The sequence below is a fragment of the Delphinapterus leucas genome, chromosome X (assembly GCF_059928025.1).
Source record: "Delphinapterus leucas isolate spDelLeu-1000000601 "Yukka" chromosome X, BTC_Dleu_Yukka2, whole genome shotgun sequence".
In the NCBI taxonomy this organism is placed as follows: Eukaryota; Metazoa; Chordata; class Mammalia; order Artiodactyla; family Monodontidae; genus Delphinapterus; species Delphinapterus leucas.
Genome location: NC_143150.1, coordinates 89,697,148 through 89,723,687, shown reverse-complemented (window position 1 = coordinate 89,723,687; position 26,540 = coordinate 89,697,148). Strand labels below are relative to the sequence as shown.

At 54.9% G+C, this 26,540-nt stretch overlaps 3 protein-coding genes across 6 annotated transcripts; 1 reads left to right on the top strand and 2 right to left on the bottom strand.

Annotated features, from left to right (window-relative positions):
• Positions 1-1,361: 1,361 nt before the first annotated feature.
• PLP2 (proteolipid protein 2) lies at positions 1,362-4,221 on the top strand. The gene is made up of 5 exons (XM_022563735.3): positions 1,362-1,548; positions 2,610-2,762; positions 2,867-2,962; positions 3,494-3,584; positions 3,784-4,221. Exons 1-5 carry the CDS (start codon positions 1,453-1,455, stop codon positions 3,804-3,806), a joined length of 459 nt encoding a protein of 152 aa, XP_022419443.1. The 5' UTR covers positions 1,362-1,452; the 3' UTR covers positions 3,807-4,221.
• On the bottom strand, positions 4,131-13,638 carry PRICKLE3 (prickle planar cell polarity protein 3). Of its 4 annotated transcripts, none has more exons than XM_089904552.1 (9): positions 13,427-13,638; positions 11,311-11,396; positions 10,243-10,502; positions 8,226-8,339; positions 7,787-7,924; positions 7,033-7,236; positions 6,760-6,946; positions 5,691-5,987; positions 4,131-5,071 (listed from the first exon to the last, which is right to left on the bottom strand). In XM_089904552.1, exons 3-9 carry the CDS (start codon positions 10,348-10,350, stop codon positions 4,476-4,478), a joined length of 1,644 nt encoding a protein of 547 aa, XP_089760678.1. In that variant the 5' UTR covers positions 10,351-10,502; positions 11,311-11,396; positions 13,427-13,638; the 3' UTR covers positions 4,131-4,475. The 4 variants fall into 4 exon arrangements, with proteins under 4 accessions (XP_089760678.1, XP_089760679.1, XP_022419441.2 ...); XM_089904553.1 differs by lacking the exon at positions 13,427-13,638 and adding an exon at positions 12,620-12,755 and having other exon boundaries at positions 8,193-8,339; positions 10,243-10,426; XM_022563733.2 differs by lacking the exon at positions 13,427-13,638 and adding an exon at positions 12,620-12,755 and having other exon boundaries at positions 10,243-10,426.
• Positions 13,639-14,216: 578 nt separating this feature from the next.
• Positions 14,217-26,335, bottom strand: SYP (synaptophysin). The gene is made up of 7 exons (XM_022563734.3): positions 26,017-26,335; positions 24,783-24,848; positions 23,478-23,602; positions 20,540-20,735; positions 19,618-19,809; positions 18,077-18,407; positions 14,217-15,836 (listed from the first exon to the last, which is right to left on the bottom strand). The coding sequence occupies exons 1-6, from the start codon at positions 26,050-26,052 to the stop codon at positions 18,081-18,083; spliced, it is 942 nt and encodes a 313-aa protein (XP_022419442.1). The 5' UTR covers positions 26,053-26,335; the 3' UTR covers positions 14,217-15,836; positions 18,077-18,080.
• Positions 26,336-26,540: the final 205 nt, after the last annotated feature.

Genomic DNA, 26,540 nt, shown 5'->3' with positions numbered 1-26,540 from the left:
ACAGAGTTGGAAAGCAAACACTCAGCCTTGGGAAAGGTATGCTTCATGCCTTCCACTGTCCAATCCCTCTTTCAGCAACCTGGGCTGAAAGAGGGGAGCCCCTTAGTTTTGTGGGACCCCAGGTTCGGGGGTGGGGGGGAAGCAGGCAGGCCCTTGGGTTGAACCATCCTGGCCTTCCAGCCATGGCTCTCCTCTCCTCAGATGAGATGAGAATGAAACCAACACTCACTCTGGAGAGAGTGTGCCCCTCAGCACATCTTGGGGGAGATCCTGATTCCATGACCAGGTGCATGTCTCAGACGCAGAACTTGAGGCTGAGTCAGGAGAAATTACTCGCTCAGGATAACACACTCTTCAAATGTCATCAGCCTTTTCACCCAGTCTGGCACCCAGCAGCCTTCCCCTCATCTTGCCAAGCTCACGGCAATAAATAAAGCTGTGCTCCTTCCCCATTCTTCATCTAAGACTGGGCTCACAGCCCCTCTACTTAGAACCAGGAAATGGAAGCCCAACATTTGGGGCCAGGACCTCCCTAGAATTGCAGAACAGAGAAACAGACCCTGAGCCCTGACACTATTAATAACGTCCACCCTTCATTTACCGAGCAGTTTGATGCTCAACAGGCTTTGTTCTCTCTCAGCCTGTGCACTGGCGAGGTCTCATTCCATCACTGCTAAGAGGTTAATTCCACGGTCCACGATCTTTTATCCACAATTCCAAAATCCAAAAAGCTTTGGAAACCAACAGTTTTCCCACAAGTTGGGCACAATTTGGTTACAAAACTTGACCTGACTTAACCAGGAAAAATTTTTGGTCCTGGCCTATCCCACTTACTGTGAATGTCCACACCATTCCTTGAGGAAATATTAACGTGTTTTTGTTTGTTTGTTTGGTTTTTTAACGGGGCAGTCTCAGACCCCGCTGAGAGTGTTAAATAATATACCTTATATGTATTGAGAAAACTTTCTAAAATCCAAGATATTCCGAATTCTGGAAACATACCTGAGTTTAACCCTGGCCTCGGCCGTTTTTACAGCTAAGGAAACTGAGGCATTCCCTTCCAAAGCCAAATCCCCATGGTTCTGAGTTGAGGCAGCCCTAGGCGCATTGGTATTCTAAAAGCGTGAAGGGTCTCTCCAGTGCAACACATGGCTCGCAGAACTGCCAAGCCTCAGAGGCTGGCGCCCCCGTAGATGGGACGCCCTGGGGCCTGTGCGCCGGGCGGGTAGAATCCTTGGCGGGAGGGGCAAGGGGGCTTCCGGGGCGGCGGCCACCTGGCCCGGCCCGCTCCGGCCCCGCCCGCTTCTGCTCCGCGCGGTGATTCACTCCCTCCTTCGCCCCGGGGCCCCCTTCCCGGCCAGACGGCGGGCAAGACGGCTGGGTGTGTACCGTCCTCGAACCCACGAGCAAGCGAGCAGATTCTCCGCGCCTCTCGGGACTCCGGTCCACGCCATGGCGGATTCCGAGCGCCTCTCGGCCCCCGGCTGCTGGGCCGCCTGCACCAACTTCTCACGCACCCGAAAGGGAATTCTCCTGTTTGCTGAGATTGTGAGCGTCCCGGGACTGGCGGGTGGGCAAAGGCGGGGTAGGGTGGCTGGACTACGCGGAGTGGGGCAGCTCCGGGGGAGGCAGGCGCGTGGCCCGGGCCTCTTGGCAGTGGAGCGAGGGGTGCGTGGGTTGGTGGCGCAGGCCCGAAACCAGGGGCGCACGCAGGGCGAGTCAGTGAAGTTTGGAGAAGGTGGTCGGGAGCTGCTGGCCCACGGGGTCAGGCAAGAGGCCCATAGGGGCATATGGGGGGCCCCATGGAGAGAGACCCCATAGACTTATTGGTGGACTCATCGAAGGGGTCCCCAGGGGCTGGGTGTTGGGGTGCATCCCGTGGCAGGGCGTGGCGCGGCCTGGGCACTGGCGGGAGGGTTGGCAGAGCGCCCAGGGGCGGGACCTATTGGGGTGGGGCCCCCGCGCGCTAGTCCCGCGGGGTAGGGTGACCAGCCCTCCCCCAGTTCTTCCTCGCCTCTCTGTGGTGGGGTGGGAGGTCCTCAGCTATTTGGGAGCCTTGGTTTCCCGTCCCTCTCAAAGTGGGCGCCTCCTTTGAGTCACTTGTAAAAGGGGTGCGGCGCCTTTAATGGAGCCCTGCCCCTCTGGTATCGCTCTCACCATTTCCCAAAGAGGTTGCTGGGAGAACCGCACGTCCCGCCCCGTCAAAGCCCTGAAGCCGGCGCCGCGAGTGCTCACAGAAAAACACCTGAAGGCACCACTCCCGGCAGGCCATCCTAGAAGGGAAAAGAGGGGAAACCGAGGCACCTAAATCTACTCCTTATTAGCTGGGTGATCCTGGATAAGTCACTTCATGTCTCTGTGCCTCACTTTTTTCATCTATAAAATAAAGATACTAATGATAGTACCCAGCTCATTAGGTTGATGTGACGATTGAGTGAATTAATACTTAGAACAACATTTGCAACACAGTGTGCACACAATAAGTGTTTAGCTATTATTATTTGTCATCTTCCCAGTCCTGGTATGCATCTGAGTTTGCGGCCCCCAATTTAAACCAGTCCCCTCAGCCCTGGGAGTTGATCGAGGCCCCCTTTCACATATCCTTCCAGATATTGTGCCTGGTGATTCTGATCTGCTTCGGTGCCTCGACATCAGGATACTCCTTCTTGTCGGTGATAGAGATGATCTTTGCTGCTATCTTCTTTGTCGTCTACATGTGTGACCTGCACACCAAGATACAGTTCATCAACTGGCCTTGGAGTGTGAGAAAGGGGCCACAATGGCAAGGCTAGGGAGGGGCTCGGGAAGTTGGGATTGTGGGGGGAATTCTGGACACTGACTTCCCTCTTCTCCCTACACCTCACAGGATTTCTTCCGAACCCTTGTAGCGGTCATCCTCTACCTGATCACCTCCATTGTTGTGCTTGTTGAGAGAGGAAACCACTCCAAAATCGTTGCAGGGGTAAAGGCTGTGGAGTCACCTCCAAAGCACAGAGAGAGGGGTTTGAGGATCCTGGGGTCATTTCTGCCTCCGCTTCTGCCAGGAAGTGTGTGACCCACAGTAGGTCACACTTGTCCTCAGGGCCTGCAGGAAAGTCTGACCCAGGCCCTGGTTGTCCTCCCCAAATCATTTGCTGTAAAGGGCCATCCCTTGTCCGACACAGGGACTTTTGTGGGAAGCACAGAGAGGTGGCCCCTTTGTCGATACACTAGACTATACCATCTGCTAGAGCTTTGTCTCAATGTACAGTATGAATGGCGTCCCCTATATGTGGGGCCACTGTATGGCTGCACTGTGTTGAAAGGTACTAGGAAGAGGGAGGGTGGGGTAGAGTCCAGTCTCTGGCCTTTCCCTGGGGCTCTCTGGCTTGCCAACCTGGGGCTTTAGCTACCATCCCTGCATGGGGTAGTCACTGGAGGTGGTGGATACAAGGAGGCCGAATAGGCTGACTAGCCTAATCCACTCCCACCTCACTCCCATCCCCATCCCCAGGTGCTGGGCCTAATCGCTGCATGCCTCTTTGGCTATGATGCCTACATTACCTTCCCCTTGCGGCAGCAAAGACATACAGCAGCCCCTACTGGTAAGTGTGTGGGTGTGTTGGGGGGGGTGTTGCTAAGGGGGTGAAAAGAAAATGGGTCTCCCAAGGGGCATGAATGCCAACTCTGTCTCTTATTGATACTTAAGGCTTTAGTGCCAATAAGTACCATAAGCTTCAGTATTCTTATCTGCAAAATGGACGTATGGATCCAGCCAATGCGTTCTCTCTTTTCCTCTTGCAGACCCTGCAGATGGCCCGGTGTAGGTGAACTCCCTTCATTTCTCTCAGCAACCTGCAAATAACACCTCCGTCGAAATAACTCCTCCCCGCCCCTACTACAACACTCCCAGTCAACTCCCAGCCCCCTACTGAGGTAAAAGTGCCTTTATCGCGAGAATTTGTCTTCCAGGCTGCCAATCAACTCCTCTGGGTATGGCCACCTTTATGGGTGTGCCTAGGTTCCCCCTTCCTTCTGCAGTATCCAGACGGAGACACCAGTTCTGCCTGGACAATGCCCCCACCTAAGCCACAAAATGACGGAAGAGGGTGCCTCAGATTTCAGACTCCAGGCCCCAGGTTGTAACCCACTCCTAATAACCTTCTCAGTGTGCATGTGTGTGTGGGAGGAGAGGGGTTCTGTGGAGGAATAAATAAATAATAAGCAGATTATTAGAACATATGATAGTGAATAAATTAATCCTTTGATCAAATGTAGCTAAATCTCAAGCATCAGGAGGGGGAAAACTGGGGGGCTGGAGCAGCTGGAGCAAGGGGGTAAAGAAGCCAGGCCTGTTTTAAAACAAATATTAAATTACTTCAGTAATACAAACAGATGAAGGAGGGAGGAAGGCAAGGGATTTATGACTTAAGTTGGGGGGCTGGGTCATCATCTACACTGACTTGAGAATGCAGCCCTCCAGAACTGTCACTCCTTCAAGCCACGATGCAGTTCTTGTCTCTGGCCTGGCGAGGCATCCCTGGGCGAGAATTCCCGGGGAGCTGTGGAGATGGGGAATTGGGGGTCTCAGTTGCAGTGTCCTGAGCAGGCATTGGCCTGCACAGGTGTGGGGGCAGTGGGATGCGTTCCCCTAGGAAGAAGCCGTCGTCCTCTGAGGATTCGGAACTGGGACTGGAGGGCGAGCTGGAGCAAGATCCCGAGTCCGACCCTGATCCCAAGTCACATCGATGGTGGCGACGTCTGCCAGAGTGGCGGCGGTGATGGTGGTGGTGGTGGTGATGGTGGTGGTGGCGACGATGTATGGGGCCCCTGGGCGGGGGGCTGCGTGGCCTGCGGCGCTGGGCTGGGGGCACACTCAGGGACCGCCGCGGGCCTCCCTCAGACACCAAAGGGTCGCGGAAGCTGACGCGTGGGGTGCTCTGGCGACCAAAGGCACCATCTTCTGGGCGCGGGTCCGGCTGGCCGGGAGGCCCTGAGGGTGGTTCGGGAACACTGCGGAGCCCCAGCTCGGGCATGGAGTGGCGGTGAGGGGCCCCTCTCAGAAAGCGGGCAGGCTCCTCAGGGCCTGCAGCTGGAAAGAGAGATGGAGCGACTCCCTGTATCTCTCGCCCCACCCCTACCCCAGCCCAGGGGAGGCCGTTGGAAAGGGCCTTCTCTCTCCCCCATCAGGACTGGGAAAGTGGAGGCAGGCATGGGTCGGGGCAGCGAGGTGGGGAGTCCGGGAAATGTGAGGCCTGGGGCAGGTTCTGGGTGGAGGGAAGGTTGAAAGCAGGAGGAACAGGACCAGATGGATTGGTGTCTGGGGTGTGGCAGGGGTGGGGGCGTGGCTTCTGGTGAAAGGGGAGTGGCATAGGCTGGAGCAGACAGGGTCTGGGATAGAATGGGGGCGGGGCCTGGGGGCGGAGGGTGAGGGGTAGAGGGTTTGGAGGAAAGGAGCAACCTGGGCTCAAGCTGGGACAAGTTGAGGTAGGGAAAGGGCCCTGTACAGAAGTGGGGTGGAACCTGGGTTCATGTTGGGGTGTAGTTGGGGATGGAGACTAGGCCTGGAATGGTTTGGGGACAAAGCCAGGGCTGTGGTGGGGGCGGGGCCAGGGATGCCACAGGTGAAGGACCTGGGCGAATCAAGGGGCGGGGACAGGGTTGAGGCGGGAGCACCGGAGTGGCTGGGCGTGGCTGGAAGGTTGGCTCACCAGGCGCTGGCTCGGTGCTGGTGCCTTTTGTGGCCTCAGACGCCCCCTCCACAGCAGAGAAAGAGGCTGTAGAGGCTGTGAGAGGTGTGGAGACCGTGCCTGCGCTCCAGCTGCGGCGGCCGGGCCCCGGAGCCGTGAGCTCGGACCCCAGGCTGCAGGCTCGGGAGCAGAAGATTAGGCCACGGCGTGGCAGGAAGGGGCGGCCCAAGAGGGCTCGCCCACAGCGACTACAGCAGAAGCAGCGGTCTGAGGCGTGCCAGTGCTGGCCCTCATAAGCCATCTGGCCCTGGTCCAGGCCTGCGGGGATGGACACGAGGGGGAAAACTGAGGCAGAGCCCCCAGGCATATTCCCAACCCTCCTGAATAGGGGCCCTTCTTGGGAAGAGGCAGGGAATCTGAGGCAGGGTACCCAGAGATGCCCTCTCCTCCCACCTCTCCAGAATGGGGCCCTTCCTCATCCTTCTCTCCTGGAAACTGGCTGATAAATGTCTCCTCTGCCTCCCTTTCTTTCCCAGGGTGGGGGTAGACATTGGACTCCAAGATGTGGGTCAGGCTTAGACATTAAGAGGTGGCTTCAGGTGGAAGGAGAGTGAAGGTGGACCTGAAGAAGAGGCCTGGGTGGTGGCGGCAGGACATAGAAGGTAGGGCATGGCCTTGGTGGGAAGGGAGTGGGTCTTAGAGAGTAGGGTCTGGCTTAGAAGGTAGGGTTTACCTAGGCTGATGGAGGAGAGTCTTAGAGAATAGGGCATAGCTTGGAGTAGGGGCCAGGCTGAGAGGGTAGGAGGGTAGCTATGGTGGGGGGCAGGGCTAGGAATTAGAGGGCACTCTGGAGGTGGACGTAGACGTGTAGTGGTGCCTAGTGTAGGTGGGGTTTAGAAAGTATGGCATGATGGGGGACATTGGTAATGGAATTGCACGGAAGGGTATAGGGCTACAGTGCTGGAGCTAGACTTAAAGTATGGGGTATAATGGAAGATGGGGCCTGGAAGATGCCCCCAGGAAGAATCCTGGCGGTGGGGCTGTGACCCAGCTGTCCATCCATCCCCCATCCAGTCCCATGTTCACCCACCAATGTGCTCCCCACAGCCATCACAATACTCCGCGTGGCGGGCCTCGTAGCAGGCGCAGCAGTGGGGGCGGCTCTGACGCATGACATAGCGCTGCCCTCCCAGTGATGCTTCACACTCAAAGCAGCAGAAGTGACCCATGTGCCAGTGCCGGCCCTCGGCCTCTGTGCACTCAGGGGAGAAGATGATCTGGGGGGCAAAGGCCATCCATGGCCATCAGAAGGGCCTGTCCCTGCCCACCCTCCGTTCACACCCCTGGGCAGAGAGACACGAACCTCGTCACAGGCTTGGCAGCGCGGGCGCAGGCGTTCAGCATGGTGGCGACCACAGTAGACCTTGCCAGCATGGTAGAAGTAGATGAGGTCCACCAGCAGCTCCCGGCACGTGGAGCACACAAAGCACTGTGGGTGCCAGCAGGCACCCAGGCCTGCACGGCTGGCAAACACGGCGATGTCCCCACCTCCAATCTGCTTCCCGCACTGCCAAATGACAGGTGGATGCCGTCACCATCACCAAGATGGTAGGATGGATGGGGGTCAGCCAAGGCGTGTCACACGTGGGCCTTCCCCGTGGCCTTTGTGACCGGCCCCATCCAGGGGGTAACTTTGAGATAGGCCCTGGATGCTGCTCCTGGGGGAGACCACAGAGACAGGCCCTATTTCTCATGGGTGGCCTTAAAGGCAAGTCTCCCCTTTAGGGGGTTGGGGAAACCATAGAGACAGGCCAGGCCCAGTTGGGGGATCTTAGCAACAGACCTCACCTAACATTAAGATCTAAGGTTAGGCTCCACCCACCAGGGGGGCCTTAGAGATAAATCCCACCCATCACCCAGCTCTAGAGACAGGCCCTGCCACTGTGGGTTGGTTCTTAAAGACAAGTCTCAATCATAAGAGGACCAAAGAGATAGCCCACGCCCCATGTACACTGCATGGAGGGGAGAAAACTCTTTCCAGGGCCTGGCAGATGGGCCCTGTACCCCAGGGCTTGGAGCAAAGGCACCATTACTCACTGAGGCCCTCCATGGCTCACCTCCTCACAGATGGCCCCAGTGATGGTCACGGGGAAGATGCGCACGGTGCCTCGCCCCAGATTCTCCCGCTTCCGCTGCTGGCTGAAGGCTCTGAGCTCTTTCTTCTCTTCCTCTTCCAGTGCTGTGCAGTACTGTGCCTGGAGTAGTGGGGATCTTCCAGGCTCCTCCCCTGATGCCTGCCCCCAGCCTTCTTCCAAATTTCATCCATGCTCAAAAAATTTACTTCTAGGCCTTTATATAGATGGTGCTTCCTGCCTTAAATACCCACCCCTTACCTCTCCTCCCAAGGCACAGCTGTGGTTTTGCCTGTCCAGACCTGTCACCTTAGATCAGCTCACCTTTCCTCCTCTGACCCTGCCCACTTCTTTCCAGCTGCCCAGCATTTGTCCAGGCTGTGTCCCCTACCTGGCATGCCCTTCCTGTCTTCTGTCTCCTCACCTCACTGTCATGTGGGGGCAGCTGGTGCAGCAGTTGCTTGATCCTGTATTTCTCCCCGGGACTGTTGACATAGGGGACCTTGTCCTCTGGAAGGCAGCTGAAAAATTGGTATACCTGGGAGGACATGGGGGATGGGAGAAAACAATTGAGACTAGGGGTGATGCAGTGGGATGGTGGGTCCCTACTTTCCTGAGAAAATTAAAGTCATCGTGAGGGAACTTCTATTGACCCCCTCCTCCCTACAGGCCAGATCATTTCTGCCACTTCCTAAGCATACTGAGAGTTCCCTCATGTCTTGACCCCACTTTTCCCTCCATCTGCTGCTCCACTTTTCTTTCCCCTTGATAGCAAAATTCCTTGAAGGAGTTGTGTGCATTTTCTGTTTCCACTTCCTCTCCTCCCATTCTCTCTAGACCCCACTACAGTCAGGCTTCCCTGCCCCCTCTGTCCCTGCCTCTCCTCCAAAGCTATTCCTGTCATAGTCATTGATGATATCCACATCGCTGAACTCATTGTTCAGGTCTCAGTCTTCATCCAACTTGACCCATCAGTAGCACTGGACACAGCTGGTCACTCCCTCTTCCTGGAAACACTCTGTTCCCTTAGCTTCCAGAACACCACACAGCCCTGGGTTTGTTTCCTCCTACCTTATTGGCTGCTCCTTCTCTGCCCGTTTTGGTTCTTCCTCAACTGGCCAACCCCTAAATGTGGGAGGGTCCTCTTGCCTCTGTCTACCTTCAGTCCCTTGGGAAACGAATCCACCCTCATGGCTATAAACACCATCTCATGGCTAATGCCTCACAAATGCATACCTCCAGCCCTGTGACCTCTCACTTGAGTTCCAGACAACGTGACCACTCAGATGTCCAACAGGCATCTCAAACTCCAGATAGCCAAAACCAAACTTATGCTCTTAGCCCTCAAACTTGCTCCTGCCTTGGCCTGCCCCATATCAGTCAATCCATCCATCCTTGGGGTCATCTTTGACTCCTCTGTCACACCCACAAGCAAATCCTCTCAGCTCTATTTTCAAAATATAACTAGAATCTGACCACCACTCACTACTTCCACTGCCAGCGCCATCATCAGTCACTTGGACCATTGCAGTAGCCTCCCTCTCACTGATCCCCTGCTTCCACCCTCTTACAGTCCATTCTACACTCAGCAGCCAGAGGGATTCTGTTAAGTCCTAAGACAAATCACATCCCTTCTCTGCTCACAAGCCTCTTGTGTCCTCTCATTCAGAGTGGAAGTCAAAGTTCTGTCCATGGCCTCCGCCATCTCTGACCTCACCTCCCACTACTCGCCCCATTGCTTACTGTGCTCCAGATACACTGGTCTCCTCGCTGTTTCTCATACATGCCAAGCACATTCCTGCCTCAAGGCCTTTGCATTAGCTGTTTCCCTTGCCTGGATCGCTCTAACCTCAGATATCTGCATGGCTCACATCCTCACCTCCTTCAAGAAGCTCAAACATCATACACTCACAGAGGTTGACCTGGGCACCCTATTTACAATTCTAACATCTCTCTCTCTCTCTCCTCCCCTCCCTCTCTTCCACTTCCCTGCTCTATTTGTTCCGTAGCCCTTACACCATCTGACATATATTTACAGGTTTGCTTATTGGCTCTTGCTCCCTTTGGGAATACAACCTCCATGTGGGCAGGTGTATTTTTTTGTGTTTTGTTCATTGCTGTGTTCTCAGTGCCTAGAACATTGTCTGACATGTGGTAAGTGCTCAGTGACTGTTTGTTGAATGAATCAATCAATGGAAATGTAGTGAATGAAGTGCTGGGATAAGACCTGAGGTAAGGGGAGGACAGGAGAGGGGTGAACAGGTCCTGAGGAACTGGCCCAGCGATCAGTCAGGGTTCCCTGCTAGACCACAGAGGGGTCAGAAGGACATGCACAGTCTGACCACGCACCCTAGAGTTTCCCTGGAAATAGGTTCCTACTTGAGTGTGCATGTGTGTGTGTGCCCACTGGTGAGCAAGAGTGGGTGGTGGTGTTTGGTCACCTGCTCGGGCTTGAGACCAGGGGGCACCCAGGCATACTCCTCCGAGGCACAGCCGGAGTCGTCGTCAGAGATGGAGTGGCGCTGGAAGTCTGAGATTAGCCGACACATGATGCGTTCCAGGTCCACAGGCACTGCGTGCACGGCGTGCTCCTCCCGTGGGCATTTGCAGTGCTGGCAGATCTTTCTGAGGGGACCGGGATGGGGGGTCAGCTCCTAAGGGATGGCCCACTTGGACCCCTTGGCAGCCCAAGGAAGTCCAACTGAGGGCCAGAGACATTCAGATTATCACCAGCAAAAGACTCCGAGCCAGACAGGGGCCTGGGGGCGGTGCTGAGCGGAGGTGGGGCTGTGAGCCAGACTACTGTGGGGAGTTGGCCTGGGCTGTGAGGGGCAGAGCGGCCAGCTGGGGGCAGGGCTGTGAGCTGGGAGTGGGGCTGCGGGGCCTGGGCCGAGGATGTGTGAAGGGGTGGTGGGGCTGTGGCAGGTCTCAAGGCCATCCCCTGACTTTCAGCACTGGGACTTGGGTCACACTCTCCCGGCAACGGGCCTGAGTAGGGGTGGGGTTCTGAGTCTGAGATTGGAGTTATAAATCTAGGGGTTTCCCCTCATGACTTTGGACGTGGTGGGGGAACTTTCCCTAGGGGTGGGCTCTAGCTTGTGCTGAGGCTCTGAGCCTGAGTGAGTAGCGCTCTGTCTGTGGTATTTTACGGGACGTTTTGGGTACAGGGCTCCACTAGGATAGGACCTGGGTCTGGGAGGGGAGTTCTGAGCCCCAGAAGGGGGCTGGAGGTCAGTGGGCGGTTCTTAGAGCCCGGGACGGAGGATCTCCCTAGAGATGGGACTCAGAAACTTGGAGCACATTTCTGGGGGCGGGGCTGTGTAGTAGGCGGAGCTCTCCTGGGAACTGGACAATTGGGAATGAGTCAGGGGAGGGGCTCTGGACCTGAGCTTTCTCTAAGACCTGGCTCAAGCCTAGGGGCGTGGCCTAAGTTGGGGGGGTTCCCATAAGGGCAGGTTCCCATAAGGGCAGGACCCTGACGAAGACAAGGTCCTGGGATGGTCACCTACCTCCAGCCATGCAGCAGGAAGCCGGGGCACTGCTCCCTGCAGGAGTTGCAGGGCTGGCCTCGGTCTGGGTCCTCTGCTTCTTGAGGCTGTAGTGGGAGGGGACAGACGCGGGACCCGGCGAGGTGCGCGCGGGCGGGGAGGGAGAGAGAAGTCAACGCCCGCCTCTCCACTCCGAGGCCGGCAACCACACGCCGGGGCATGTCCCACCAGGGCAACGCCGGGCAGGCTGGGACAGAGTCCAGAGCGCGGGGGAGGGGGACACAACCGAGGTAGAGGCGGGGGAGCTGAGGCCACCTCCCTGTATGCCGCCCCTTTCAGGGAATTCCCCTCCGCGGGCCAGCACTGGACTCCCCTCACCCAACCTCGACACCTCCCCACCAGCCTCTGACTCCTCCAGGCCTCAAAACACCTCCCCCTGAACTCAGAGAACTCTCCCCACCAAAGCAGAGCCCCTAATCTGGGTGTCTCCTCTCAGGCCTCATCTCGGCCCCTTCTCCACTCAGGAAGCCAGCAGCACTCCAGTTCCACAGGGTAGGAATCTGAGACCCCATCCTTACTTGGGATCCCCACGTGAGCTCTGCTCCTCTTTTCAGAAGCTCAAGAGCCCATCCCCCAAACCCTGGCTTCACCTTTTCATACCCAAGGAACTGAGACCCTCCTCCAGGATCTCAGGAGGCCCTTGAGCCATTCAGAAACCCACACCCCAAGAAGCCTTGGCCCTTACCCCTTATATCCTAGGGCTATTCACTCTTCTGGACCACCAAACGCAGACCCCACCCAGATAGCCCCTCCAAGGGAAGAGAGAGACCCTCCCATCTAGGAAGTCAAAAGCTTCCTGGCTCAACTGGAAGCCTGGAAGCCCTCTCCTCACAAATCCCAACCACTCGACTCTCAGTATTAGGGCACCCCAGGAATGTAGGGCCTCACTCCTCAATTCACCTTCCGCCAAGGTACAGGAAAAGGTCCCTTTTCTCATAAGCTCAGGAGGCCCCTGCTCAATCTAAGACTCCAGGACCCAATCTTTTGGCTCTCAGAATCCCCTCCCATAATTCACCGGAGAGGGGAGTGCACCAGGTCCCCGGGGTGCTGATAAAGGTGTGCGGAAAGATGATTAGGGAGCAAGGGCCACCAGATCTCCACGTTCCTTCATCCACATACTTCCAGCAGTCCCAGGCCCTCCGGTTTGGGAACCCTGAGGATGGGGATTCCCAGATCCTCTGGGAGCGCCTCCTCGCTATCCCTATCCCCTGCTCCCTCTCCCGGGCCTCAGTTTACCCTGACCCCCACCGCTGCCCTGAGTCTCGCTCACCGCGCGCCCTGAGCGGCGCCTCCGGGACCCACGCGCGAACATGGCGAGCCCAGGCAGGGTCAAGCCGGGCCGGGTCAGGCGAATGGAATCCTTGTGGCCGTCTGGCCACCGCGCATCCGGCAGGGGAGCTCTCGGTTCCGTAAACCTGACACCGGCGTAGGAGGAGTGCGCCCAGCGGGGTCCGCCCCTGGGCCTGTTGTCTCTCCCGGGCCAAGGCGCCCCCTGCCTAGAGGTGAGGGGCGCGCAGCCCAGAAACGCCGTGCGCGAAAGCTTCCTTGCACTCCTGCCTGGGCGGGAGCTGGGCCTCAGAAAATACGGGCCCCAGAGCCCCCAGGGTTCCACATGGTCTCTCACAGGACATTCTAGGCCTTGAGGGCTCTGTAGTGGAGGAGTGGGAACTTGGAAGTGGCGACCTGACTGCAAGGAGTGTGCGCTACAGTACTTGTATTGACGCTTTGTGTGATTTATCTTGGATGTTTATTTGGGGGATGGGTTAAAGCCACCTCTTGGCCCCCTCCCCACTGGTGATGTTCTGAGGGTCTCTTTCCCCCGGATGAATGCTGCAAGAATGGTCCCCAGCCCCATCGCAGCCCCAGCTGGTGCTCCCTCACCCCATCAGAGAGCTCGATCTTATGTCCCCGCCCCACGTCCCCGTTCTCATCCGTTTTCAGAGCCGGAGGGGGTTAAAGTTACCGGCCAGGTTCCGAGGCCCTCTTCCCTGTTCGCTCCCCATCTTTACAGGCCCAGCTGCGATGCCCCCAAAGTCCCGAGAAATAGATTTTCAAGCCTTCCCTCCCCTGCTCTCACTTTTCTCTCTCCAGTGATTCTTTCCCTGAGCTCATTCCCTGAGCTCGGAGTCTCTCCGCGCTCTCAGGCTTCGCTATGCCTCGGGGCTGGGAGGAGGGGGTCCCCGGCACACAGCCAGAACTCCGGTGCCCGGCCAGGGTCTCTAATTAGGCACCGCGGTGGCGGCGGTCAGCCGGGCCCTTCATCGTGGGCGCCGGGGACTTCACCCCCCATCCCCACCGCGCCCCATTACGCACATCCTGGTCACTTCCCGCCCCTCCCTGCCCCAGGGAGGAGCCTGAGACAGGTTATAGGGAGTGAATGAAAGAACTAACGAGTCACCTTGGTGCCCCGCCTCCCGGCCTTGCAGCCTAGTCGGTCTCCCGGTTCTCCAGCTGGACCAGAGACAAGGAAATAGAGAGACATCAGGGTCTGAAGAATGCGAGGCGGGTGGCTAGAGGGAAGTCTCCCTTTGAACCGTTTGGGGATTCAAGGACAGGGCTCCACAGGGGCTGGGAAGGGGCATGGCTAAGGGACCAGAATTAGAACCGAACCCTAGAAAGACTGGGCATTCGGTGGCCAGTAGTGGGGCAGTTGTCAGGGCTACTCAGAGAGTGACTTAGAATGATCGGCAGGCGAGAGGCTTCACAGAGGATAGGGCTGGGCAAAACACTGTTGGAGGGGCCGAAAATGGTGGGGTGACTCGAACGGTGTCCAGCAGGTCAGAGGCGGAGCTTCCTCTCGCCTCCTCTTCCCCATCTTTCTCTCCCCCCTCCAAAAAGACACACTGAGAAGTAAGAGCCGTGTGGACTAGGTGGTTGAGGAGTTTATTTAGGGGAGAAGAATTAATCATATTTTTTCCTCCTCGGGGATGGAGTCTTCAAACAATACCGAAGGGCATGGGAAAGGGTGGGGGTCTGGAGGGGAGGGGGAGGGGCCACAGCCAGACAAAATGGCAACACACAAGCACAGGCACTACCGACGTCACAGACACAGCAGAGGGTGCAGGATAGGGGCTCCAGACCGGGCCTCCAACCACTCCGGGACGGATGGGGGTGTGGAGGGAGGGAGGAGGCCGGGGGGGGGTGGAGAAGGGTAGGTCGGCCCCACAGACCCTTTGGCTCTGTCCTCTGATTGCCTAGCTGTCCCATCTCGGGGTAGGCAAGGGTGTGGGGGGTGCCCCTCTCTGGATCCCACCCCTTACCCTCCAAGTCTTATCTCTCAGCTCTTCTCAGGCCACCTCAGTCCCCAGCCTTGGCCAAGGATATTCCCCCCTACCCCTAACGAAACCCATCCCTCAGCTCCTAACCAAGCCTCTCACCTCGCCCTCCCCACTGCCAAGCCCAACCACTTTAAAACATATTTTCTTCACTGCTCCTTTGCGGGGCCGGGGCTGCTCCTTCAGAAACCACCATGCACGCCCCACTCTAAGTCCTGAACTGTCTAGAACACGGACCACGACCTCACTCCAAGTTTGGCCCATTCCTGAACTCCACTTCTTGCCTTGCCCAAGGTCGGCCCCCTTTAGAATCAAACTCTGTCTCTCGGAGTGTTCAAAGCCACACCCCTTCCATAGATTCTGGTCCCAATCCAAGGCCCGCCCACTCTGGGGCCTCATCCACGGCCTGCTTCAAGCCCCACCCCTTCTAGAACCACGCCCTTAGCGTTTTTCCAAACCAAGTGTGCGGGTCCCAAGTCACACTCCTTCCGTAGAACGCTGTCCTACTCCAACCCCTGCCCACTGTGGGCCCACCCGCTGCCTCACCCAAAGCTCCACCCCTTCTAGGACCACACCTTCAGCTTCCTTCTAAGCCCCATTCTAGAATGCTGTAGGGCACCCTTCTTCTTCAGACTCCAGATCCAGTATGTCTGGAACCCAACCCCTCTGCTTACTAGCCCTGTTCATTCTAGAGGTCCTCTCCAAGACCACCTTGGGTCCCAAGCTCCCCCAGCCTCTGCCTTTCTCCTCTCTTCAGAGTTGAATTTTCCCTAATGGCCCCTGTTCAGGCATTGCTAGAGGAATCAAGGCCCGAGTTGGGAGGAGGGGAGGGAGAGAGGGGAGAGCCTGAACTCACACCCACCCTCCCCACACAGCCTTCTGTCTCCTCCCTGTCCCCCTTACAGAGCCCCCAACCTCAGGGCACAGGGCCAGGGAACAGAGAGGGGCCAAAGGATGAAGGGGAAGGGGTAGGGGTAAGAGAGGGGCCCATGCAAGATCGGGTCCCTAATGCATAAGGGGAGTGGAGTGGGGGCAGGGCTCAGACAGATAAATAGATATTTATATATAATATATATATATATATAAACAGCAAAGACAGTTAAGGGTCTCCTGGTTTGAGGGGTGGAGACCTGGGGTGTAGGGATGGGAACGGGGGGCAGTCCTTCTCCTGAGCTCTTGCCTACCAACGGGGTCCTCCCGGGCTGCACTGACCTGTGGAGACAAAAGATACAAAAGGAGAGGGGGTCCAGACACAGGTGGTGCCTTTAGGGAAGGGCCGGGCTGCTATGCCTCTGCCCTGGCTTCACCCACTCTCTGCCATGACCTTTCTTCCTTCCTTCTTCCTTCACTTATAGTCTTGGGGTCAGCTTCATCCCAGCTGCCCCTGCTGGGAAGATATACCTTGCCTTCACTAGATTAGGTACCCAAGAAATTATGGTTTCCCCTTCTCCCAATCCAAAAACGTCTGTTAACAGGTACTGTACTCCTCATTGGTGGTAAACTATATTGAGCAAAGATCCTTATCTTTGTGGAGCTTACATTGTAGCAGGGGAGAAAGACTTAAACAATTACCATGATGCATAAATAAGTTATCTAGTATGACATAAGGTGATAATAAGTGAAATGGAAAAACAAAAAGTAGACTAGGGCGAGGGGGATTAGGAGTGACAGTAGGGGAAGAAAGGTTGCTGTAGTAAGTAGGTAGTCAGAGAAGACCTCATTGAAGAAGTGACATTGGAATAAAGACTTAAGGAGGTGAGGGAATGAGCCACGCAGATAACTGGAGAGAAGAGCATTCCGGGTAGGGAGCACAGCCAGTGCAAAGGCCCTGGGGTGGGACCACGTCTAGTGTGTTTGAGGAACAGCAAAGAGATCAGTGGGGCTTCAGTGGAGTAAGCAAGTGAGAATGGTAGGAGGTGATGTCCGAGAGGTAGGTAATGGGGTCACATAGGAACTTGTAGACAAGGCTGTGAGGACTTCAGCTTTGACTCTGGATAAGGTATAAATCAACTGGAGATTTTAAGCAGAGAAGAAGAGTAAAATGATAGTAAAATGTCTCATGCTATGTTGTTTCTTTATTTCCTCAATAAATGTTTCTTACCATTAGTAGTGCTCTAGGTGATGTGTCTATAGCATAAATTAGTCATGGTCACATCCCCTAGTCTAGTAGAAGAGACAGTCAATAAACATATAAACTAATAATTACAGACTGTGATAAAGAAAAGCACAGGGAGAGGTAAGAAAAGGGACTTGTAAGGAGTTGGCCAGGTAAGGTTATCAGTGTGTGTGGGTGTGAAACTCCAGAGGGAAAGCAAGTACCAAGACTGTGAAGTTGGACTGTGCCTGGTACATCGATGTGGCCAGTGTGGCTGGAACAGAGTGCGGGGGAGTGGTTGGAGGTGAGAGGTCAGAGGAGTGAAGGGTGGGGCTAGATTGTGTAGGGTCTCGTGGGTCATAGTTTTGGCTTTGGCTTTTAATCTGAGTGAGATGGGAGCCCCGGTAGAGCTCTGAGCTCTGAGCATAGGAGCGTCGTGGAGTGATTTAGGATTTAACAGGATCGTTCCCCACGCCATGAGCAGAATATAATGGGAGTGGGTGTGGAAACCAGTGAAGAGGTCCAGGGGGACAGTGGGAAGATTATGGATATGTTTTGAAGGTAGAGCCAACAGGAATTTTTAGTGAATTAGATATGGGATGCCTGATAAACTCCTCCCTGCCCTTTCCATCCTGGCCAAGTGCCAGAAGCTACCTCCACCCATGTGTTGCCACCTCCTTGCCTTTCCTCTCTAACGCCATCAGCCTGCCTCTACTCCCCGTCTTCCCCCCTCACATTTGAGGGAAATCTCGCTTCTCTTTTGAGGCCCAACAAGAAGGCCGGCAAGACTTTCCAATGCGCCCCCCACCCCACCCCGCCCCGCTCCGCCCGGGCCCTTTTCTTCTTTGAAATTCCACACTACCTCCCTCGCCTCCAGGGTTGCGGAGAGGTGGCGGATCTGTCACCTCCTTCGGATTAGTGATCTTGTCTGACCTTCATGATCCAAGCCCGTTTACCCTCATCATCTATTGGCCTTATCATAACGTATTGGATAAGACCCACCTCTTCTTCCCTCCATGGCTCCTGCGCCCAGCGGATTTCCCACTATGCAAGTCCTCCTGTTATTCCCTCCTTTCATTGGTTGCTCTGCCCACTTCTCTCTCCCCTCCCTTCCCTCAGAGCAGCACTTCTACCTCTGTCCCATTGGCTTTTCATTCTGCCCATTTTCAAACACCACTCTTCTGCTCTCCACCATTGGCTAGTTTTTCGCCCCTAGCACGTAGCTCCGCCTCTCTATTGGCTCCTTCAAATTCCCATCCTTACCTGTCCGGCCAGTGTCCTACTCCTATTGGCTCACTAACCCGCCCATGAAAGGATCATGAACCCTCCTTGGCCGCCCCGCCTGTCTGTCACTCACCAGACTACATCTGATTGGAGAAGGAGGTGGGCGCACCCTGAGGGCCATAGCCTTGCTGCCCGTAGTCGCCCTGAGGTCCGTAGCCACCGCCACCGCCACCGGCGGGCTGCCCGTAGTCAGGCTGATAGCCGCCCTGGGGCCCGTAGGAGTCCTGGGGCCCGTACCCGCCGGGGCCCTGCCCGTAGCCTGCCTCGCCGTAGGCATCCCCGGGCGCCGGTTGCTTCTCGGGGGCGCCGGGAGGAGCGCGCAGGAATGGGGCGGCCCAGCCTGTCTCCTTGAACACGAACCACAGGTTGCCGACCCAGAGCACCAGGTTCAGGAAGCCAAACACCTGCGGGGAGACAAAGCTCGGCTGTTGTCCTGCGCCCATTGCCCTGGCGGCCCCGGGGAACATCGAGGCCGCTTGCGTTGGGCTTGGATTCGCGGGCGCCCGGATAGTGGTGGTTTCCGAGACCCTGACCCTCCGAGTCCCAGCGCATGAATGTCAATGTGCACAAAAATCACCTTGGTGGGGAGGGGGGCGTGGGGCGTGTTAGAATTCAGATTCCCGGGGATGTTGAGATATATCAGTATTGCATATATGTGTTTATGTATTTGCATATATACACGTTTATACATGTACAAAATATAGTAAACCTAATTTTGTAATATATAGTAAAATGCTACGCATAAATTTTTATTAAATATGTAGATATACCGCTAATGGATGCATATATACACATACATATGTATATACAAATATATGTATAAATACCCATGTATAAAGTATATAAATATACGCTTTTATATTAAAACAAATATATACGTTTGTATAAATATATACAATGTAATTCAATTTGGGGACAGAAAGTAATATTTCCACTTTACAGCTGAGGAAACTGAGGTGCACAGAGGCTTAGTGGCTTAGATCTTAGATCTGTCGTAGCCAGCAATTGACAAAAAAAGAGTTGGAATCTGAGGATCTGTAACACTTGTATACGACTTACCACGTGCCAGGCCCTTTTCTAAGCACTTTGTATGTTATTAGTTCACTACTTAACTTTGGAGCAGGACCTCTTATTTTCAATTTATATGCTCAAACTGAGGCCTGAGAGGCTGAGTAACTAGTTTTCAGGTCCTAGAGCTTGTAAGTGGCAGAGCTCGGATTTGAGCTCAGTCTGACTCTGGCCAGTAGGGGGCGTCCATACGGGAAACATTTCAAGTTATTCTTTCATTTTGCATATAAGGAAACAGGTCCCAAGAGGGTACTTACTGAGTTGCCAGAGATTCTACATGACTAGGCTGAGCCTGTGATCCAGGTCTCCCAAACCTAACTGGACAGAAGATCTCACGTTCCCCTTTTGGGGACAGTCTGTGGTGTCACAGTGGTTACAATTGCTATCTCATCCTACAAGGCTCTGTTGTTGGCATGCCTCCTCCAGGGAGCCCTCTTGGATTTCCTCTGAATTCTCCTCTCATTCTCTCTCTCCACCACTCCCCATGCCAGACTAAGTTTCCCAGCCACCCTCCCCAGCTGGCCCAGCCAGCTTCCCAGGGCTTACCACCGAGGTGTTGAGGCCAGAGGTCACAGGGTCCCTCAGCTCCTTGCATGTATTCCCCGTCTGGTGGCAGACAGGCATCCCCTTGATAATGTTCTCTGGGTCCGTGGCCATCTTCACATCTGACAGCCCCTTGGCCCAGGCCGACGAGCTAACCAGCCACATGAAGGCGAACACTGCCGTGGCCAGAAAGTCCTAGGCCGGGTAGGGGGGAGGGAGATGGCACCATGAGTGGGCTGCTTCATGCTGGGCTGTGGGGCCTCCTCAGATCACAGGCTTTCTTGGGAGGGGTGTCTCCCAGAAGAGGCTTGTCTCTCCCCTGCCTTTCCAGCTCTTGAAGCCCCCAACACCCACTTGAAGGTGGCCCTCCTAGCTTGGGCTTGTCTGTGCATGTATGTGTATGTGACAGAGGGTGTGGGAGTGTGACTGTGGCATGTGGTGTGTGTGTGTGTGTGTGTGTGTGTGTGTGTGTGTGATTCTGTGAGATGGTTGCCAAATCTGTGGAAAGTAGTGTGTCTTTCCACTTTTATCTGAATGTGGGAATTTGTGTCATTTTGTGTCTGGGATGAGGGTGTATGAGTACAGCTGTGTACGAGTCAGTGTGTCTGTGTGGTGTGATGACAAGCATGATTGTCACAATGAACCTCTGTGTGCTGCTTTCTTTCATCTAGACTGTAGGGTTTTGTGAGAGGTGGCAAGTTTCCAGGTGTCTGGGATTCTGTGTGGGCTGTGGGTGTGTCCCTATCACTCTGATTCGGTGTCTCTGATGCTCATAGCAGCAGCAGCAGTAATGTGTGCGGCTGTTATCAGGGCCGCTTGCATGTGGGCCTGTCTGGGATTTGACGTGGCCTCTGAACATGGCTGTGTCCCCAAGGCTCCATGTCCCCTGGCCCCTGTATGCATACGAATGGCTGTGGGAGCTCACCAGCATGGGCCCTTTGTTGTTCTCTCGGTACTTGTTCTGCAGGAAGATGTAGGTAGCCAGAGCCCCCATGGAGTAGAGGAAGGCAAATACGGCCACGGTGACAAAGAATTCAGCCGATGAGGAGTAGTCCCCCACGAGGAAGATATTTTTAGGGTCCCCTTGGCAGGTGGGTGCCTCAAAGTACACTTGGTACAGCCTGTGGAGAGAGGTGGGCAGGTGTGGCCCAGGCCCTAAGAACTCCCTCCCCTCCCCCCTGCCCAGTCATGGGTCCCCCCCAGATTCTGACAAGGTCCCAGGAAGAGGAGGAAATAACCATTCACGAGCACCTACTGTGTACCAGTCACATTTCATTGATTGCTGAGAGCATGCTGGTGAAATAGGTATTACTCAGCCCTCACTCCAACCTAGGTACTTTGGCCCCTTGGTTATTCATAGAACATACCAGGCACCCTCCCACCCTAGGATTTTTGCACTGGAATGCTCTTCTCCTTCAAGCTTTGCTCCACTGGTCACCTTCTCAGTGAGGTCTTCCCTGATCTATTTAATTAAATCTAACCATTCCCTCCCAGCACTCCTTAGCCCCCTTCTTTGCTCCATTTTCTCTGTAGCTGTGATACCCCATCTGACATACCATGTATTTTACTTTTTTCCTTGTTTTTTGTTGTAACTACAAGAGGGCAGGGCTTTTTCCTTTGTTTTGTTCAGTGTTGTACCCTTAAGGCCTGGAACAGTGCTGCCACATAGTAGGTGCTCAATAAATGTTTATTAAATAAAGTATATGGAGGCAGAAACAGAGGCTCCGAGAAACGCATTAACTTGCCTAAAGTCACACAGCTTGTATAGGAATGACAGAGTTGGAATCTGAACCTTGTGTTTTTCCCCCTACGTCATGTTGACTCTTCTCCCCACCTCACTTCAGGTCCCCAAGAGAAAAACAAATGTGTACATAGCAGAGGAGAGCCCAGGGACTACAAAATAGGAGGAGACAGACAGAAAGACAGGAGGGTAGAAGGGATGCTGGAACAGGATTCGTGTATGTGAGGTGTGGGCGGGGGTGGGGGGGAGCTGTAGACTGGGAAGGCATGTGAGGCTAAGGCCTTTCCTATGGTGTGATGGAAGAGGGGTCATAAGGAGGAACGTGTGTGGAGAGAAAGAGCAGGGTGAAGTCCCAGAGATCTGGCCTCAGGTTGGGGGGCAGGATCCAAATGGTGTCAGTGCCCTTGTATAGCAAAGGCCCTAAGGGAAGGGCTTACACTTATTGATCACCTCTAAGCATTTTACATAATTTCTTCACTTAATGACCCTCCCCCAGAATTCTCTAAAGCAGGCATTATTATACCTGTTTTACAGATGAACAAACCGAAGCTCTGCAAGGCTAAGTTACTTGCACAGGGCTGCATGGCTGCTAAATGATGGAGCTAGGAGTTGGATCTGGGTTTAAGTTTCTGGGTTTCTAGGGGGAATGAGGGGTCTTTGGGGGGGATTATTGGGGCAGTGGCAGGGTTGGTCAGGGGGACACAGGGCAAAGATTTTTTTCCCCTGGGAGGCTTGGGGGTGAAGGGCAGATCCTCAGCACCCGAGGCCCTAGACATGGGAGTAGTTGGGGTGTCCACAGATTTTTCTGGTCTTCTAGATCCCCAAAGGGCCTGCTCTCAGCAGTATCCCATGCTGCAGCTCCCACTCCTTCCCCAAACTCTCTTGGCTTCTGTGAACTGGTGGATCCCTGGTTGTCATGCCCCCCTTCCCCAGCCTCTCAGACCACGCCTCCCTGGTGCCCCCTTTTCTTTTGATTATTGCTCAGGCCCTGCGCTGGCCTATCTTCTCTTCAGTCTTGCCTCTCACCCTGGGTGATCCCCTGAGCCTACATTTACCCTTAGTGCTCAAAAATCCCTAATTTCCAACTCAATCCCTGATCTCTTTCCAGAGTCCTTTAAACTTATTTATTTTCCTTATTTTAACAAACACTTATGGAGCGCTTCTTGTGTGCCTGGCATTATGCTAAGCATTTTACAAGTATTAATTCATTTAATATTTATCATAACCCTGTAAGGTGGGTATTATTATCCCCTTTCACAGATGAAGAAATGGAGACCCAGAGCAGTTATGTGATTTGTCCTAGTAGTGGAGGAGCCTCAGGAGCCTCTATTGAAATTGTGTCTGTGGGTCTCTGTCTTCCCATTCCTAGGAGGTAAGCCTCTCCATGAGTGCAGCAACCTTGCCTGCTTGTGCTCACTCTTGTGTGCCTAGCACCCGGCACACGGTATGAGCTCAATAACTCTCAGAACTGTTTAATTTGGCTTAATCCTTCCCCATGGCTAAGCAGCACCCCCTCATTATTCTTTATCATAAAACCCTGCATGAAGATGCCCTCCTTGGATTTCTCCCAATCTGCAATTATCCTCTTTAGTCATTTGTTTATTTGTTATAATGTTGGCTCCATGAGGATAGGGAGCTTGGTCTGTTTTGTTCACTGTTATATCCCCAGCACTTTCAGCAGTACCTGACATACAATAGGTTCTCAAAAACTGTGTATGGGATGAACAAATGGGAATTAAATAATAATATTGGCTAACATTAATTGAGCACCTACTGCCTTAAGGATATATATATGTGTGCATATATATATATATATATATATATATATATATATAAAATTTTGAATCTTGTTTATTGCCAGTCTCCTGCCCCTCCTCTTCACTAGAACACAGCCAGAGGGCAACAGCCTATGCCTGTCTTGGTCACCACGTGTCCTAGATGTCCAGAGGAGTGCCAGGCACAAGGTAGGTGCTCAGTGCATGCGCAGTGATCTGAGTGGGTGTGGTCTCCCGAGGTTGGGGCTGGGCAGGAGCCGCTGGGGAGGAGGTGTTGGCCGGTCCCACCCCCCACCCCCATCCCAGGTCTGTCAGGATCCCAGGGGTGGGCTAGTGTGGGGGCACACCTGAAGGGGTACTCGAATTCGACCTCGATGTTGAGGTCACTCTTGGTCTTGTTGGCACAGTCCACACTCAGCTGGAGCTCCCCACTGTAACTGCCGCATGTGGCAAAGGCGAAGATGGCAAAGACCTTGGGCAGCAGGGATGGGGATGGCCACGGTGAGCCTGTGTGCACGTGGGATGGGGCTGCCCTCCTCTGGACAGATGGGGCCCAGCATAGGCAGCAGCAGATGGACTGGTCCCCACCCCCACCCCCTAATCAGGGCTCAGCGAGGCCCAAGGACAAGCTGATTAGAGGGGTGTGGCTATCTCTTCCAGTCTTTCTCCCAGTGTCTCTCTTGGTTTCTACCTCTCAATAATGCTCTGATTCCCCTTATTCTGTCTCAGTCTATTTCTGTCTCTGTCTTTGTCTCTCTCTGTATTCTGCCTGTCTCTGTTGTTCTCTGTGTCTGTTTCCCTCGGTATCTCTCTGTCTCTGTTTCTCAATATGTCTTTGTCTTTCTCAGATGTCTCTGTCTCTCTGTATCTCTGTTTCTCTCTCTGCCTCTCTAATATCTATGTGTGTCTCTTTCTGCCTCTTCTCTCTCTCTCTCTCTGAATGTTTGTGTGTGTGTGTGTGTGTGTCTTTCTGTTTCTTGGTCTGTCTGTTTCTATCTCCCTGCTCTGTCTCTGACGTTATCTCTACGGTGCTCTCTCTGTCTCCCTCCTGCCTCTCCTTCTGTTTATCGGTTTCTCCTTTTCTCTTTTCCCGGAGGGTCTCTTCTTCTCCCTCTGTCTCTTTCTCTCCCCCACCGCATTTCTCTTCCTCTCTTCCTGTGTCTGTTTCTCTTTGCATCTCTGTTCTCTGTGCATCTTTCTCTGTCTCCCTTTTCTTTGTCTCTTTCTGTTTGTTTCTCTCCCATCTCCATATCACTTTTTTCCTGGTATTTCCACCTCTGTCTCCATCATTCCCAATCTCCCATTCTCTCTGTCTCCTTCACTGTCTCTGGGTTTCTCTGGCTTTTCGTCTCTCCCTGCAGCAACCAGCTTCAGTCTCCACCTCCCCTGCCCCTCTCTCACCTCAGGAGAGGAAGTAGGACGTCGCAATCTTCCACTTCAGAATGGGGGTACCCTTGGCCTTATGTGGCGTCACATCACAGCCCATCTGTTCTCTGGCCCCAACCCCCTGAGATTTCACCCAGGAGCCCAATTCCCCCACTCCCTTCTGCCCCCCCCACCCATCCATCCCTCCCTCCTTATCCCTACTCCATCCCTGCTCTTCCAGACCCCACTACCTCCCTCTTTCTCCCCACAGCCCAGACCACACTCACCCATTGCAGCACCTTCACAAAGCCGAGGGGCTCCTTGACCACCCGGAACTGACCCCCGGCCACCAGCTGAGGAGAGAAACGGTGGGGAGGGGTGGGGTTGTTGGGGATGGAGAGGGAGGTGGGGTACAAGGCCACCAGGCAATGACCCCTGGGGATAAGGCATGTGATCTCTGGGAGGGAGTGACGTTTGGAGAGGTGGTGAAAAGGAGAAAGTGACACTTTGGGGAAGGTGTGAGCTCACGGTCTCTGAGAGAAGGTCCCCGGGGTTCAGGGCTGGTGGGGACGTCTGGGGAGATGGTGAGATAGATGGCAGAGGGCGTCAGGGGTGAGTAAGATGGGGATGGAGTCAGGACTAGTTAGGGAAGGGGAGAAGGTCTGAAAAGGTAAAGGTGAGTCAGATGGTGAAGGGGATCGGGTGGAGAGAGTGAGGAAGGAGTTGGGGTTCATTAGGGTGGGGGAAGGGGTCTTGGATGGTGAAGGTGAGTCATAACAGGGAAGTCGGGTTTGCTAGGGTGGGGGAGGGATCTGCAGCGGTAAAGGTGAGTCAGATGACGGTGGTGGGGTGTCTGAGGTGATGAGGATGGGGAGGGGTTAGTCCTGGTTAGAGATGGGCGAGGTTCTGAGGTGGTGAAGAAGAGTTCGATGGCAGAGAGGGTCTGGACTGATTTGATTAAGGTGGAGGAGGGCTAGGACATGGCTTCACTGCATATGTGCTGGGGGAAGGGGGACTAGGGGTTTGGGAGAAGCGAAACTGATCGTCCCCCTTGGTCTGCTCTGGGGGAAGAGGTGGTCGTCTACCAGGGTACCATCTCTGTTTGGAAGGGGCAGGTGTCAGCCCTCCCCTTCACCCCCGCCCCCACGCCTTCTGTCGCTCTATTTCCTAGCTCATCTGCAGCACCCCCCATCTTCCTTCTACTCTCCCCTCCCCTCCCTCCTTGCCTATACCCTGGCTCCAAGACCCCTCTTCCTTCCCGGTTGCCCGTAAGGAACTGGTTTCTGGCGGCTCCCGCTGCGGCAGTGAGGACGGCCCTCGCTGCGGCAAAGGGCGCACTCCTTCTTTTCTCCACCTCCCCTTTCCTCCCCTCGCCTGCCGCAGACCCCAGCCCCAGCGCCGGGGACCGGGTGTCCGCTGCTAGGATTCTGGCCACCACCTCTTAGAGTCGGCGGATTCGCAGCGACCCCGGCGAGGAGGCCGGCCAGCGGCGGGCTCTGTCCGCGGTGCTGGAACGCGTACCTGATTCACCACGTCCATGTCGGCCAGCAGCAGCATCAGCAATGCGGGGGGCGGGAGGAGCCTGCTAGCAAGGGCGGGCGCGGGGCGCGGCGGGGGCGGTGCGCGATCGTCGGAACAGCCCAGGGGGCCGCAGCTCCGCCCCTCGCGCCCCCGCCTCGCTCGCCGCGCGCGCCTGCGCACAGCGGCCGTGTCTAAACCTCGCAGGCAGCCGTTCCAGTCCAGGGGCTGCAGAGGCTGGAACCGTGAAAATGCTTTCAGAAGGTCGTTATCTCTGAAAACACAGCTAGAGATCTGGGGAGGTGGGCCGTTGGGTCCTACAGTAGGACAATTTGCCAGGCCGTTTGCTGAACTGTTGAATGTGTTCACTTATTTAAGCCTTAGAACATCCCTACGTGGTAGGGACTATTCGCCCCATTTTTACTGGTGAGGAAAATTAGTCCCCAGAGAGGTTAAGCGACTTATACAAGGTCGCCCAGCTAGTTATTGGCAGTGCCTAAAGTCCCTGCAATTTAAACATGGTTCAG

What these genes read in the sequence shown, in the direction of transcription:
- PLP2 (XM_022563735.3), top strand. Translation starts at nt 1,453, where the DNA reads ATGGCGGATTCCGAGCGCCTCTCGGCCCCCGGCTGCTGGGCCGCCTGC. An exon ending in TTCTCCTGTTTGCTGAGATT is followed by an intron (nt 1,549 to 2,609) that starts GTGAGCGTCCCG and finishes ATATCCTTCCAG; the next exon opens with ATATTGTGCCTGGTGATTCT. An exon ending in TCATCAACTGGCCTTGGAGT is followed by an intron (nt 2,763 to 2,866) that starts GTGAGAAAGGGG and finishes TACACCTCACAG; the next exon opens with GATTTCTTCCGAACCCTTGT.
- PRICKLE3 (XM_022563731.3), bottom strand. Translation starts at nt 11,510, where the DNA reads ATGCCCCGGCGTGTGGTTGCCGGCCTCGGAGTGGAGAGGCGGGCGTTG. An exon ending in CTGGTCTCAAGCCCGAGCAG is followed by an intron (nt 8,340 to 10,242) that starts GTGACCAAACAC and finishes ATGTCCTCCCAG; the next exon opens with GTATACCAATTTTTCAGCTG. An exon ending in CAGCACCGAGCCAGCGCCTG is followed by an intron (nt 5,072 to 5,690) that starts GTGAGCCAACCT and finishes CTCTCTTTCCAG; the next exon opens with CTGCAGGCCCTGAGGAGCCT.
- SYP (XM_022563734.3), bottom strand. Translation starts at nt 26,052, where the DNA reads ATGCTGCTGCTGGCCGACATGGACGTGGTGAATCAG. An exon ending in GAATTCGAGTACCCCTTCAG is followed by an intron (nt 20,736 to 23,477) that starts GTGTGCCCCCAC and finishes CTCTCTCCACAG; the next exon opens with GCTGTACCAAGTGTACTTTG. An exon ending in ACAACAAAGGGCCCATGCTG is followed by an intron (nt 19,810 to 20,539) that starts GTGAGCTCCCAC and finishes TACCCGGCCTAG; the next exon opens with GACTTTCTGGCCACGGCAGT.